General features: G+C 42.2%; 1 protein-coding gene across 1 annotated transcript in view; it reads right to left on the bottom strand.

Annotated features, from left to right (window-relative positions):
• The window catches only part of LOC106611510 (tenomodulin), a 126,179-nt gene extending 110,203 nt beyond the window's left edge, over positions 1-15,976 (bottom strand). The window contains exons 1-2 of the mRNA XM_014211790.2: positions 15,799-15,976; positions 5,375-5,506 (exon numbers count right to left, since the gene is read on the bottom strand). Coding sequence (XP_014067265.1) covers positions 5,375-5,506; positions 15,799-15,846 — 180 coding nt within the window. The 5' untranslated portion in view covers positions 15,847-15,976. The remainder of the gene's footprint in view (positions 1-5,374; positions 5,507-15,798) is intronic.
• Positions 15,977-16,699: the final 723 nt, after the last annotated feature.

The raw sequence follows: 16,699 nt of genomic DNA, 5'->3' as shown, positions 1-16,699 counted from the left end.
CGTTGTGGGGTCTGAGACGCCGACGGCTCCCACCATTAGCTCTGACAAATTGAAAACCCTAGTCATTGGCGACTCCATTACCCGCAGTATTAGACTTAAAACTAATCATCCAGCGATCATACACTGTTTACCAGGGGGCAGGGCTACCGACGTTAAGGCTAATCTAAAGACGGTGCTGGCTAAAGCTAAAACTGGCGAGTGTAGAGAGTATAGAGATATTGTTATCCACGTCGGCACCAACGATGTTAGGATGAAACAGTCAGAGGTCACCAAGCGCAACATAGCTTCAGCGTGTAAATCAGCTAGAAAGATGTGTCGGCATCGATTAATTGTCTCTGGCCCCCTCCCAGTTAGGGGGAGTGATGAGCTCTACAGCAGAGTCTCACAACTCAATCGCTGGTTGAAAACTGTTTTCTGCCCCTCCCAAAAGATAGAATTTGTAGATAATTGGCCCTCTTTCTGGGACTCACCCACAAACAGGACCAAGCCTGGCCTGTTGAGGAGTGACGGACTCCATCCTAGCTGGAGGGGTGCTCTCATCTTATCTACGAACATAGACAGGGCTCTAACTCCTCTAGCTCCACAATGAAATAGGGTGCAGGCCAGGCAGCAGGCTGTTAGCCAGCCTGCCAGCTTAGTGGAGTCTGCCACTAGCACAGTCAGCGTAGTCAGCTCAGCTTTCCCCATTGAGACCGTGTCTGTGCCTCGATCTAGGTTGGGCAAAATTAAAAATGGCGGTGTTCGCTTTAGCAATCTCACTAGTATAAAGACCTCCTCCATTCCTGCCATTATTGAAAGAGATTGTGATACCTCACATCTCAAAATTGGGTTACTTAATGTTAGATCCCTCACTTCCAAGGCAGTTATAGTCAATGAACTAATCACTGATAATAATCTTGATGTGATTGGCCTGACTGAAACATGGCTTAAGCCTGATGAATTTACTGTGTTAAATGAGGCCTCACCCCTGGTTACATTAGTGACCATACCCCCGTGCACCCGGCAAAGGCGGAGGTGTTGCTAACATTTACGATAGCAAATTTCAATTTACAAAAAAAAAACAACAATGACGTTTTCGTCTTTTGAGCTTCTAGTCATGAAATCTATGCAGCCTACTCACTCACTTTTTATAGCTACTGTTTATAGGCCTCCTGGGCCATATGCAGTGTTCCTCACTGAGTTCCCTGAATTCCTATCGGATCTTGTAGTCATAGCAGATAATATTCTAATTTTTGGTGACTTTAACATTCACATGGAAAAGTCCACAGACCCACTCCAAAAGGCTTTCGGAGCCATCATCGACTCAGTGGGTTTTGTCCAACATGTCTCTGGACCTACTCACTGCCACAGTCATACTCTGGACCTAGTTTTGTCCCATGGAATAAATGTTGTGGATCTAAATGTTTTTCCTCATAATCCTGGACTATCGGACCACCATTTTATTACGTTTGCAATTGCAACAAATAATCTGCTCAGACCCCAACCAAGGAGCAATAAAAGTCGTGCTATAAATTCTCAGACAACCCAAAGATTCCTTGATGCCCTTCCAGACTGCCTCTGCCTACCCAAGGACGTCAGAGGACAAAAATCAGTTAACCACCTAACCGAGGAACTCAATTTCACCTTGCGCAATACCCTAGATGCAGTTGCACCCCTAAAAACTAAAAACATCTGTCATAAGAAACTAGCTCCCTGGTATACAGAAAATACACGAGCTCTGAAGCAAGCTTCCAGAAAATTGGAACGGAAATGGCGCCACACCAAACTGGAAGTCTTCCGACTAGCTTGGAAAGACAGTACCGTGCAGTATCGAAGAGCCCTTACTGCTGCTCGATCATCCTATTTTTCCAACTTAAATGAGGAAAATAAGAACAATCCGAAATTTCTTTTTGATACTGTCGCAAAGCTAACTAAAAAGCAGCCTTCGCAAATGGAGGATGTCTTTCACTTCAGCAGTAATAAATTTATGAACTTCTTTGAGGAAAAGATCATGATCATTAGAAAGCAAATTACAGACTCCTCTTTAAATCTGGGTATTCCTCCAAAGCTCCATTGTCCTGAGTCTGCACAACTCTGCCAGGACCTAGGATCAAGGGAGATACTAAAGTGTTTTAGTACTATATCTCTTGACGCAATGATGAAAATAATCATGGCCTCCAAACCCTCAAGCTGCATACTGGACCCTATTCCAACTAAACTACTGAAAGAGCTGCTTCCTGTGCTTGGCCCTCCTATGTTGAACATAATAAACGGCTCTCTATCCACCGGATGTGTACCAAGCTCACTAAAAGTGGCAGTAATAAAGCCTCTCTTGAAAAAGCCGAATCTTGATCCAGAAATTATAAAAAACTATCGGCCTATATCGAATCTTCCATTCCTCTCAAAAATTTTAGAAAAAGCTGTTGCACAGCAACTCACTGCCTTCCTGAAGACAAACAATGTATACGAAACGCTTCAGTCTGGTTTTAGACCCCATCATAGCACTGAGACTGCACTTGTGAAGGTGGTAAATGACCTTTTAATGACGTCAGACCGAGGCTCTGCATCTGTCCTCGTGCTCCTAGATCTTAGTGCCGCTTTTGATACCATCGATCACCACATTCTTTTGGAGAGATTGGAAACCCAAATTGGTCTACATGGACAAGTTCTGGCCTGGTTTAGATCTTATCTGTCGGAAAGATATCAGTTTGTCTCTGTGAATGGTTTGTCCTCAGACAAATCAATTGTAAATTTCGGTGTTCCTCAAGGTTCCGTTTTAGGACCACTATTGTTTTACACCTCTTGGGGATGTCATTCGAAAACATAATGTTAAATTTCACTGCTATGCGGACGACACACAGCTGTACATTTCAATGAAACATGGTGAAGCCCCAAAATTGCCCTCGCTAGAAGCCTGTGTTTCAGACATAAAGAAGTGGATGGCTGCAAACTTTCTACTTTTAAACTCGGACAAAACAGAGATGCTTGTTCTAGGTCCCAAGAAACAAAGAGATCTTCTGTTGAATCTGACAATTAATCTGGATGGTTGTACAGTCGTCTCAAATAAAACTGTGAAGGACCTCGGCGTTACTCTCGACCCTGATCTCTCTTTTGAAGAACATATCAAGACTGTTTCAAGGACAGCTTTTTTCCATCTACGTAACATTGTAAAAATCAGAAACTTTCTGTCCAAAAATGACGCAGAAAAATGAATCCATGCTTTTGTTACTTCTAGGCTGGACTACTGCAATGCTCTACTTTCCGGCTACCCGGATAAAGCACTAAACAAACTTCAGTTAGTGCTAAATACGGCTGCTAGAATCCTGACTAGAACCCAAAAATTTGATCATATTACTCCAGTGCTAGCCTCCCTACACTGGCTTCCTGTTAAGGCAAGGGCTGATTTCAAGGTTTTACTGCTAACCTACAAAGCATTACATGGGCTTGCTCCTACCTATCTTTCCGATTTGGTCCTGCCGTACATACCTACACGTACGCTACGGTCACAAGACGCAGGCCTCCTAATTGTCCCTAGAATTTCTAAGCAAACGGCTGGAGGTAGGGCTTTCTCCTATAGAGCTCCATTTTTATGGAATGGTCTGCCTACCAATGTGAGAGACGCAGACTCAGTCTCAACCTTTAAGTCTTTACTGGAGACTTATCTCTTCAGTAGGTCCTATGATTAAGTATAGTCTGGCCCAGGAGTGTGAAGGTGAACGGAAAGGCTGGAGCAACGAACCGCCCTTGCTGTCTCTGCCTTGCCGGTTCCCCTCTTTCCACTGGGATTCTCTGCCTCTAACCCTTTTACAGAGGCTGAGTCACTGGCCTACTGGTGTTCTTCCATGCCGTCCATGGGAGGGGTGCGTCACTTGAGTGGGTTGAGTCACTGACGTGGTCTTCCTGTCTGGGTTGGCGCCCCCCCTTGGGTTGTGCCATGGCGGAGATCGTTGTGGGCTATACTCGGCCTTGTCTTAGGACGGTAAGTTGGTGGTTGGAGACATCCCTCTAGTGGTGTGGGGGCTGTGCTTTGGCAAAGTGGGTGGGGTTATATCCTGCCTGTTTGGCCCTGTCCGGGGTATCATCGGATGGGGCCACAGTGTCTTCTGATCCCTCCTGTCTCAGCCTCCAGTATTTATGCTGCAGTAGTTTATGTGTCGGGGGCTAGGGTCAGTCTGTTACATCTGGAGTATTTCTCTTGTCTTATCCGGTGTCCTGTGTGTATTTAAATATGCTCTCTCTAATTCTCTCTTTCTCTCTTTCTTTCTTTCTCTCGGAGGACCTGAGCCCTAGGACCATGCCTCAGGACTACCTGGTATGATGACTCCTTGCTGTCCCCAGTCCACCTGGCCGTGCTGCTGCTCCAGTTTCAACTGTTCTGCCTGCGGCTATGGAACCCTGACCTGTTCACCGGACGTGCTTGTTGCACCCTCGACAACTACTATGATTATTATTATTTGACCATGCTGGTCATTTATGAACATTTTAACATTTTAACAGTTTGACCATGTTCTGTTATAATATCCACCCTGCACAGCCAGAAGAGGACTGGCCACCCCTCATAGCCTGGTTCCTCTCTAGGTTTCTTCCTAGGTTTTTGGCCTTTCTAGGGAGTTTTTCCTAGGGAGTTTTTCCTAGCCACCGTGCTTCTTTCACATGCTTTGCTTGCTGTTTGGGGTTTTAGGCTGGGTTTCTGTACAGCACTTTGAGAATATCAGCTGATGTACGAAGGGCTATATAAAAATAAATTTGATTTGATATTATTCATACTATAAAATATTATAAAATAATGCCACGGATTTGTAAGGAAATCTTGTCTGCTAAATGAACTAGGGTAGCCCAAAGCCATTTGTCATAGCCACATCAGGACAACTCGGAGTGTGCTATTCTGTTCTTCTGAAATAGACTACATTTTCTTCATATCATGCTTCTTTAGACCTGTCTAAAATAAATAATAGATTTGTTGTGAAGGTGTAGGCTATATTACATGGATTCATTAGACTTTTAAAAATGTCGATTTTCCCAAGGTCTACGTCAGTGGTTTGTAGGCTATGTGTGAAAGCCAGGAGATGCTAAATGTATTTCTGTTAATTAATGCTCAATTACTGTGAGACCGACAGTTATTTACTTGACAAACACTGGCTTACGAAATTTCGTCACCACCACAGCCCTAATCATAACATTCCACAGTTATTGACATAAGACAGGCCTTACCCTCCCCATGCCCAGACTAAATGTTTACCATGACTCTAGTCTACTGGTTGATCGTGAAGCAATATGATCAGTCATGACATCCCCCTGTTATTGACACTTACCCTCCCTAGACTAAACCTTTACAGTGACTCTAGTTTACTAGTTGATTGTGAAGCAATACTGCTGTTACTTAGCCAGGCCTTACCTTCCCCAGACTTGGGCTCCAGAGGTGTCTAAGGCTGAAGATGCCCAGGGTCAACACCAGGAAAACCAGCCCCAGAATCAGGGCTCCTCGCTGGTAGCTCCGGTACATGGTCTTCTCTTTCCCCACCTCCACCTAAGGAGAACATATTAATTGGGAAGCATTTTTAATCCATTCACACTTCAGAGTGGTTCATGTACATATCATACTGTCCTTGAAGTAACTATAATGACTTTAACATTTTCACTACAGCTGCACTGAGAAATGTGCTATTCTAATGGTATTAGCAATGATATACATTATAATAACCTCATAACATGACATAAGTGAAATAATGTCTGACAATCATTAGCTGCAAGATTACTAATGTTGCTTACAAAATATGTTAATTCTCTAGATAGCCTCTATTTATGGGTTTCACCTCCATCACTCGGTCGCATCAAGCCATTGATATCAACGTTCTCAAGATGCTCTCAGCCATAGTGGTGCCCAAAAGTCAAATGGTGCCCAGTCACTCTGAATGAGTGCAAATTATTGTTTCTTCTAAATTACACTATAGTGGCTTGGAAAATCAATAATTAGCAGGAAACAATTTTGTCATCATTATGTCGTCAAATTTACTTTAGATAGATGGAAATGTTGTCATTAGCAAGCAAAGTTTGTCAAAAATACGTTAGCTAACTAACTTTCGGCACTCTCTCCTCACTCTTAGCTAGCTAGATGATGTTATACTACATCTAAAGTCAATCTGACTACATCACAATGATGACAAAAGGTTTTCCTATTAATTATTTTCCTCCTTTAGAAATGTCATTGTGTTTCCAAGTCACTATAACACACTTTAGAGTAAATCTTCTTCAGTGCCAATTGAGAAAGCATTAGGTAGAACATTCAGTCGGCCACCAGTCCTCAAGAGAACCTTCAAAACAATATTGTGACAAACGTGCAACCCATGAATACTCTATTCATAGTGTGAACTGTCAAACTATATAAAGTTGCATAAATGCTGCGAGGATTATATTAACAACACCCACACATTCACTTTTTTATTATCAGTATTTCTGCTATTCATCATAACATTGTGAACCTTCTACAACATTCCAGGCCTTTCGAGAAGTTCCAGAAGGCATCTGCTAGATAAATTGGAGATTGAAATATTCATATATGCAAACTTGACACCTGTATAAATGCTCACAGTCTGCAATAACTGTTGCTGAAAGGTGTTAAAATCGAGCACACAGCCATGTAATCTCCATAGACAAACATTGGTGGTAGAACGGCCTTACTGAAGAGCTCAGTGACTTTCAAAGTGTTACCGTCATAGGATGCCACATTTCCAACATGTAATTTCCAAACTGCCTCTGGAAGCAATGTCAGCACTGTTACTCCGGAGCTTCATGAAATGGGTTTCCATGGCCGAGCAGCTGCACACAAGCCTACGATCACCATGCGCAATGCCAAGCACCGGCTGGAGTGGTGTAGAGCTCACCGCCATTGGACACTGGAGCAGTGGAAACGTGTTATCTGAATGATGAATCCCGCTTCACCACTGGCAGTCCGACAGATGCATCTGGGTTTGGCGGATGACAGGAGAACGTTACCTGCCCCAATTCTCAGTGCCAACTGTAAAGTTTGGTGAAGGAGGAATAATGATCTGGGGCTGAAGGCAAATCTTAATGCTACAGCATACAATGACATTCTAGACAATTCTGTGCTTCCAACTTTGTGGCAACAGTTTGGGGAAGGGCCTTTCCTGTTTCAGCATAACAATGCCCCGTGCACAAAGCGAGGTCCATACAGAAATGGTTTGTCGAGATCGGTGTGGAAGAACTGGACTGAACAGAGTTGAACCTAAACCCAATTGAACACCTTTGGGATGAATTGGAACCCCTACTGCGAGCCAGGCCTAATCGCCCAACATCAGTGCCCGACCTCACTAATGCTCTTGTGGCTGAATGGATGCAAGTCCCCACAGCAATGTTCCAACATCTAGTGGAAAGCCTTCCCAGAAAAGTAGACGCTGTTATAGCATTAAAGGTGGCATCAACTCCATATTAACGCCCATGATTTTGGAATGAGATCTTCGAAGAGCAGGTGTCCACATACTTTTGGTTATGTAGTGTACTTGCCTGCACAAAGTAAATAATCATTATTTTGAAAATCTGCAGAACTGCAGATACACTAAAAAGGTCATGTTTATTTTACTTTTCTTCAAATTAAAACTCAATTTTCTGGGCTCAAGGCCACACATTATTAAAAAAGGGCTTTGTTCCCCCACAAAGCTCCAGTGGTGAGGGAATAAAATGTTCTGATTCACACTGCTGCTATCGAAAGTCTCCGAGGACCATGAAAAGAAGATATCGGAGCAAAGTTCAATTAGCGAAGTTGTTCTTTAAAAATAATCGTGCCATCTTCTTGCATGCAAGGCGATGATAAATCAGCTTTGTTGTCTCTATTGTGATTGTAATTATTACAGTGGATTGGGTAAGGTTTGACAAAATGAGGGTGCCATTTATAAAAGGTATATGTAGTTCATACCCAATATCTTGTTCATGAATGTGAGTGAGAGACATAGTGTGATTGAGTGAATGTCAGCCGGTCCCATGGACAAGTATGAATGAAGATGTAATGGGTGAAAGAATGAAGATGAATGAAGATTTAATGGGTGAAAGAATATTTCTGGAGTCTGAAGTACTCTAAAACTTCAATTAAACGGCGAGTCTCAAATAGCTGCCTGTCCCTTTTAATAGCCAGGCATTAGCACATGAGTTGTTTACGAGGTTACCATGGGCACAGCTCTGATATTTCCACAGTCATGTGCATTAAATATACTTTTTTTATTATATTCATTGCTAGCCATGGTGCCACCAAAAAGAAAACAACAAATTCAACTGTTCTCAATGGTGCTGAAGCGCAAAATCAGGGGTGTGTGATAGGCAGCTTAGTCTTTTCAAGTCTGATCTGCAATGGATTTCTTATTATAGTGTTTATACTATTAATACTGGGGACTTCAAACAGAGTGGTAGTCGTAAAAAAATTTATTGAGCAAAAGCTGTGTGCATTAATACCCCCTAGAGTTGATGTCCATGCCCCCATGGAAATCAATTATCATAATAAAAAACAATATAAAAATCAGTCTGTTTAAGCTAGAGATATCAGTTTTTGCATGGACTGCATCTCAATCCACCCCATCCGACGATATCGGCCTTGGCAGTGTCATGACGTTGGCCTGTGGGTAAGGTTTATGACCCCCCCCCCATAAATACCTTTTACCACTTCCCCTCTCTGAATCTACTGAAGGACTTGAATAGCCTGTGTTAAATATAGAGAGTCTGGGAACATCAAACAAATGGGGAAAGGTACCACATATTTTGTTAATTAAACCAGTTGGAAATATGCTTGGGAACGTAATGAGTATGTATGTCAGTTCGGTTGTCATCTGAGACATTATGACTGATGACAGGACGACATAAACTGTATCTGAGAAAGTATACGCCCTCTAGTTATCAGAGTCACATGGAATTGTTATGCAATTGAAATGTTTGATATTGAAAATGTTTGTTAGGAGATGAAATGTAATTTTAGCTTCCGAATGAGAGATTTGGGTTTTCATAAGGAAAGTGCCCTGCTCGATCAGTGGCCCAACCCTGTGAAGAGACAGGGGTTATAACCGATGAAACACCTCCCTCCCCCTCTCCACTATATAATCCTTTGACGAAAAGATAACCACGTAGTTCCAGTACGGGAGGTCTGCAGCCTCTACGTTAGAAGGACACACATGTCAAGTACAGAACTAAGCCAACCTCGGCGTGAGCTTTGGTGGCGAATGGTATGAACTTTGAGCTTATTCACTACAGAAGTGCTACTTCCTAGCCGTTGAGTTAGCAGCGGCCGCTGCTTACGTGGGCTAGGAAAGGACGGACGACGGATCCAGTCTAACAGACGGACAAAGATACCACCACTTATCCAATTTACCACCAGAGACATTCTTAAGAGTTTACAGGAAGATCTGTTGGCCAACCCGGCCAGCATCTACGACCAATCTACCGAAGCGCAGCTCAGAGTAAATATTTATTGCATTTTCCTTTTCCAAATGGGCGGTAATTTAGAATGCATAAGATAATGTATTTACGATAGCATAGCTGCTGTTTCTCTGTTCCTAAATCTTCCCGCTCTTTCATTCAAGCCCAACCCCCTTTCCTTTGTGTAACCAGCTTTCATACAGGTTCCGTTCACCAGGGACGTTTTCTGTATGACATCATTGTATTCTGTGTATTTGTAATTCTGTGTGATTAGTTAGGTATTTAGTAAATAAATAATTAAACCCAATTTTGTATTGCTGATTCAACTTGTTAGCCAGGGTTCGTGAAGATAACCAAGAATTTACAACTTTCATTATGAGACTGAAAATAAAACAAGGGTTAATATTGACTGCTATCGATGTAAAATATTACAAAGTATTTTAAGAGTTTATTCGGAAGATAACGGCTCTATAAACGTTCTTCCGTGGTGCCCCGACTTTCTAGTTAATTACATTTACATGATTAGCTTAATCAGGTAATATTAATTACAGAGAAATCATTTTATAAGTTAGCATGTCATATCACTTAATCCGGCATAGCCAAAGACACGACAGCAGCTTCATGAAATAGTACCTGCAAAACACCAGTCTCAACGTCAACAGTGAAGAGGCGACTCCGGGATGCTGGCCTCCTAGGCAGAGTTCCTCTGTCCAGTGTCTGTGTTCTTCTGCCCATCTTAATCTTTTCTTTTTATTGGCCAGTTTGAGATATGGATTTTTCTTTGCAACTCTGCCTATAAGGCCAGCATCCTGGAGTCGCCTCTTCACTGTTGACATTGAGACAGGTGTTTTGCGGTTACTATGTAATGAAGCTGCTAGTTGAGGACTTCTGAGGTGTCTGTTTCTCAAACGAGACACTCAAATGTACTTGTCCTCTTTCTCAGTTGTGCACTGGGGCCTCCCACTCCTCTTTCAATTCTGGTTAAGGCCAGTTTGCGCTGTTCTGTGAAGGGAGTAGTACACAGCGTTTTATGAGATCTTCAGTTTCTTGGCAATTTCTCGCATGGAATAGCCTTCATTTCTCAGAACAAGAATAGAATGACAAGTTTCAGAATAAATGTCTATGTTTCTGGCCAATTTGAGCCTGTCAAACCCACAAATGCTGATGCTCCAGATACTCAACTAGTCTAAAGAAGGCCCGTTTTTTGCCTCTAATCAGGACAACAGTTTTCAGCTCTGCTAACATAATTGCAAAAGGGTTTTATAATGATCAATTAGCCTTTTAAAATGATAAACTTGGATTAGCTAACACAACGTGCCATTGGAACACAAGAGTGATGGTTGCTGATAATGGGCCTCTGTACGCCTATGTAAATATTCTATTAAAAATCAGCCGTTTCCAGCTAGAATAATCATTTACATTAACAATGTCTACACTGTGTTTCTGATCAATTTAATGTTATTTTAATGGACAAAAAATGTGCTTTTATTTCAAAAACAAGGACATTTCTAAGTGACCCCAAACTTTTGAATGGTAGTGTATATTGTTTATTTAACTTGAAAAGTCAGTAAAGAACAAATTCTTATTTTACAATGACGGCCTACCCCGGCCAAACCCTTCCCTAACCCGGACGATGCTGGGCCAATTGTGCGCCGCCCTATGGGACTCCCGATCACGTCCGGTTGTGATACAGCCCGGGATAAAGTGGTCCTGAAATTCTAAATCAAATAGCTAAATGATCCTTGGTAAATGACCATCTTAAAATAATTCCATATAGTAGCTTAGTAGAACCCCCCCCCCTCCCAAACAGAATCCTGTCTGTAATAAATGGTGGTTGTGTTCAGTGAATGAAGCAAAGAAATTCTGGGCTATTCATTTACGGTATATTGAACTTTATTCTTTATGTACTTTAATATTTGGTTCTTTTTAATTTACATGTAAAAAAAAGTGAATGCAAATTTATTTTGAAACGTTAATAGTATATTCTTTTACATAGAGATGTCACGTCTGCTCCCCCCCCCCCCACGACGGCACTTGAGGGCGCCAGGCTGGCCTGCATCACTCACTCCTATTATCTATTATGCGCACCTGCCTTCACTCGTCACACGCATCAGCGATATTGGACTCACTCCTCATCTGTTTATTTCCTCCCCTATATTTGTCAGTTCTCTTGCTCTGTTCCCCACTGCTGCATTGATTGTCTTTTGTCTTTGTTTACTTGTTGCTGACTCTGTTCTTGTCTTGTTCCATGCCCGTTATTTATTAAATGTTTTACTCCCCGTACTTGCTTCGTCTCTCCAGCCTCATCCATGTGACAGAATACAGCAGCCATCATACGAAGCATCGGGGAGTACTGGCGTTCTGGTTGGTATGGTGACATCGGCTCTGGGTCGCCGCCGATGGAACCGAGGGTGCCTAACCAGCTCGTCGGGCTTCCACGCCCTAGCTGGCTCGAGAGGTTTCCTTGCCCCGGTTGGCTCGGATGGTGCCCATCCCACGTCGGGCCTCAGCCGGATCATCAGTCCTTGTTCGCCCAGTCCGTCCAGGAGTTTTTTTGTTTGTTTTTGTTTTTGTTGGTGACGTCGGGGTGGATTCCGCCACCGATGGAACCGGGAGTGCGTAAGCCAGCCCATCGGTCTTTCACGCCCTGGCTGGCACAAGAGGTTTCTTTGCCTCTTTTGGCGGCGGCCTCCCATCCCACGTCACTCTCCACCGGATCATCGAGGTCCCTTGCTGCAGCAGGATCGACAGGCGTCTTGCCTCAGTCGGATTGTCTGGCTTCCACGCCTCAGCCGACTCGCCAGGCTCGTTGGGTTCCCACGCACCAACCGGCTTGCCCAGCGCCCATGTCTCGGCCGGTTCGCCCAAGTGGGATGCCGGGTTGCACCCCTGGAGGGGTACTGTTTGAGGGCGCCAGGCTGCCTTGCATCACTCACTCCTATCATCTATTACGCACACCTGCCTCCCTCGTCATGCACATCAGCGATATTGGACTCACCTGGACTCACTCATCTGTTTATTTCCTCCCCTATATTTGTCAGTTCCCTTACTCTGTTCTCCACTGCTGCGTTGATTGTCTTTTGTCTTTGTTGACTTGTTTGCTGTCGCTGTTCTTGTCTTGTTCCATGTCTGTTATTTATTAAATGTTTTACTCCTCGTACCTGCTTCGTCTCTCGAGCATCATCCATGTGACAACAGATGTGCCTTGTTGCAACTCATTAAATTAATGAACTTATAATGTACATTAATACAATTTCCTTTTCATTTTAATGTGTAAAAACGTTAAGCTAACCTTAGCAAAATCAGTTAATTATCAAGCTCAATGTTTTATTTTAAAGTAACTCATAGCTACTTTTCACTTTTGCTTTAGTCATTTCTTTACACCGGCAGTAATTTTACATTTTCATTAAAGTAACAAAACTTCTAATTGAGTAGGTTATTTCAGTACTCTTTCCACCCCTACTTTTAGTATGCACATATAATGCATATGTACAGTGCCTTCGGAAAGTATTCAGACCACTTGACTTTTTCCACATTTTGTTACGTTACAGCCTTATTCTAAAATTGATTTTTTTTTAAATCATCCGCAATCTACACAAAATACCCCATAATGACAAAGCAGAAACAGGTTAAGACATTTTACATAAGTATTCAGATCCTTTGCTATGAGACTCAAAATTGAGCTCATTGCTTATCCTTGAGATGTTTTTACAACTTGATTGGAGTCCAGCTGTGGTAAATTCAATTGATTGGACATGATTTTGAAAGGCACACACCTGTCTATATAAGGTCCCACAGTTGACAGTGCATATCAGAGCAAAAATCAAGCCATGAGGTTGAAGGAATTGTCCGTAGACCTCCAAGACAGGATTGTGTCGAGGAACAGGTCTGGGGAAGGGTACCAAAACATTACTGCGGTCTCCATAACACAGTGGCCTCCATCATTCATCAATGGAACATTTTTGGAACCGCCAAGACTCTTCCTAGAGCTGGTCGCCCTGACAAATATGGCAATCGGGGGGGCCTTGATCAGGAAGATGACCAAGAACCTGATGGTCACTCTGACAGAAATCTAGAATTCCTCTGTGGAGATGGGAGAACCTTCCAGAAGGACAACCATCTCTGCAGCACTCCACCAATCAGGCCTTATGGTAGAGTGGCCAGACGGAAGCAACTGCTCAGTAAAAAGGCACATGCCAGCACGCTTGGAGTTTGCCAAAAGGCACCTAATGACTCTCAGACCATGAGAAAAGATTCTCTGGTCTGATGAAACCAAGATTGAACTCTTTGACCTGAATGCCAAGCGTCACATCTGGATGAAACCTGGCACCATCCCTACGGTGAAGCATGGTGGTGGCAGCATTATGCTGTGTGGATGTTTGTCAGCGGCAGGGACTGGAGTCGGGATTGAGGCAAAGATGAACGGAGCAAAGTACAGAGAGATCCTTGTTGAAAACCTACTACATAGCACTCAGGATCTCAGACTGGGGCGAAGGTTCACCTTCCAACAGGACAACAACCTTAAGCACACAGCCAGACAATGCAGGAGTGGCTTTGGGACAAGTCACTGAATGTCCTTGAGTGGCCCAGCCAGAGCCCGGACTTGAACCCGATCAAACATCTCTGGAGAGACCTGAAAATAGCTCTGCAGCAATGCTCCCAATCCAACCTGACAGAGCTTGAAAGGATCTGCAGAGAAGAATGGGAGAAACTCCCCAAATACAGATGTGCCAAGCTTGTAGTGTCATTCCCAAAAATAATCAATGCTGTAATCGCTGCCAAAGGTGCTTCAACAAAGTACTGATTAAAGCTTCTGAATACTTATGTAAATGTGATATTTCTGTTTTCTCTGTTTAATGAATTAGCAAAAATGTCTGTTTTTCCTTTGTTATTATGGGGTATTGTGTGTAGATTGACGAGGGGGAAAAAACAATTTAATAAATGTTTGAATAAGGATGTAACGTAAAAGTGTGGAAAAAGTCAAGAGGTCTGAATACTTTCCGAAGGCATTGTATGTGATGAACTATAACAGTAGCAATAAACATCCAAGGCTCTAGCTCTCCTCACAATGAGGATAGGAAACAGAAGGCCTTATAATCATAAAAATGTGGCCAAAGTCTACTCTCTCCTCCAACAGCTTGCATACAGTATGTAGTGGAAACTTCACTTGACGACAAAGCTCTGTCTGCACAGAATATAAATTGTTCAAAGAAAGACAGAGGGATAGCGGGTGGGGGGAGGCAGAGGCAGAGGCGAAGAGAGTGAAAGGAATAGAGAGTGTGCACACAGACAACTGCCAGTCGACCAGTGTTAAACGGGTTTAAGGGTCGACAATCAGGCACGTAGTTTGTGCCTCTATGGCAGGACTCAGTCTGTGATGATAGGAGCCTGAAGCCCCTTGTTATTCTGAGGGAGACAAAAGAAAACACTGCAAGAGCTAATGCACTGTACATCCAATGTGATTGACATTTTTGCTTAAGGTAACACACATGAACACAAAATTTGAATTAATCCACAAGACTAGTTTAAGTTATTGCACAAAACTGGACTAAGAGTGGTCCACTTTGCATTCAATACACACTTTTTATTTTTGAAAATTTTCCTCAAATGTAATGCCACAGGTGGTTATTGAATCATAACAATTCCCTCAGTGAGTCTGTTGTAACAATTGACACAATCTTCACATGAGATTCTTTGGGGGACTGTCTGTTTTTCCATTTATGAATGTGTAATTCAATGTGCTTCTATGGGTTATAGTAGTAAAGGCCAAATTCAATATTTTATCCCTCCCAAAAATGCACCTACGAGGCTACTAAAATTCTAAATCAAATAGCTAAATGATAAAAAAATATATATTGAGGAATTTAGCAAGTCCCATAGCTCAGGTGAACTTGTACAACTTGAGTGTACGGAAGATAGGCAAGGTAGAGAGGAAAGATGAGGAAAATAGTATACTCTAAGCACTCAGTCAGACACCAATATCAAGTCCCATTCAAATTATGATTCCAAAGTGCAAACATTTGGTCACTGTGTTATGTCAGATATAACTCTAGGAATTTGAAATACTGATGTATTTTATTTATCTTAACACCTCATAATGATATTTTAGCCCCTCAAACCACCTTAAACTCACAATATACCAATTGCAATTGTTATTTTGTCTGTAAAGGATGTTTTTGCCCAATATGCATGACAAAATACTGACATTTGTTGTCATTTTTTAATTGCATTCATTATCTTTTCATCACCCAATAATATAACACCCAATGACCCCAGGTTACATCACTGATTGTCTCCATAAGCATGAAGATATTGAATTAATTGCCAACATCTCCTAATCCTAACCATATTCTACAGTCAGTAGAGTATGAACAATTTGTACAAAAGAATGCAATTAAGACTCACATCTTTCCATAGAGCCTGCTGACTGCTGGATTGAGAGCTATTTTCCATAATGCAAGCCCAGAGAAAAATTTCTTCAGATTCACTTGTCCTAGCTGGTAAAACTACTGAGGCTCTAGAAGTAAGAGTCCAAACTTCATTCCACTGGTAATTTGAGAGTGCACTGAAAGGGGAGGGATGGGATGGAATTACTTAAACACTTCTGATTTCCATTATAAGAAAAGCAGATGTATCCAGCCGAAGTCTGCTCGAAATTCAAAGGATGGAATATCTGAGGTAGATGTTTAACTCAGAGATGCAGCACTACAGCCAGGATAGTTATTCTAATTTTACTTTCAATTATCTGCCTCTAAGGGGACGAGCAAACTTTTGAAAGTGTATGAGAAAATACAAATAATAATTTTTATTTTCAATTATCTTTTACGAGGAAGAGAAGGCTTGAACATTTTAGCATTTGTGCTCCAGCCTGGCTAACAGCTCTTTCAAGTGAATGCAACCGTCAGCAAACACAGCAAATACACAAATAGAAACAACACTCAGGATGGTGCTCCCACACAAATCAACAGAAAATAGTTAATTTCTTGGTCCTCTGTTCCATGAAGAACTTACTTTAACACACTATGACACACTTTGAAACACTATTATACATTGACACACTATGCTGTTCGATACCTTTACAGTCTAAGGCCACTGTGACACTGTGCAAACAGTTAAGCTATCGAACATCTGGCGAAATTTGTCAGATTTCCAACCTTTCAGGCAAAAGGAGGACCTGAAGTTGTGTGGGAGTTAAAGGGAACGTTGATATTCTGGTATTTTTTTTAATTAGTCCATTGTTGATACAGTCTCAAAATGTTTTGCATGTCAGCAGTCAAGTTATTTTGCATTTGCATTTTGCATCATC

This window comes from Salmo salar, chromosome ssa09, assembly GCF_905237065.1.
Source record: "Salmo salar chromosome ssa09, Ssal_v3.1, whole genome shotgun sequence".
NCBI lineage: Eukaryota > Metazoa > Chordata > Actinopteri > Salmoniformes > Salmonidae > Salmo > Salmo salar.
The sequence above is the reverse complement of the archived record's forward strand: the minus strand, read 5'-3'. Positions and strand labels throughout refer to the sequence as shown.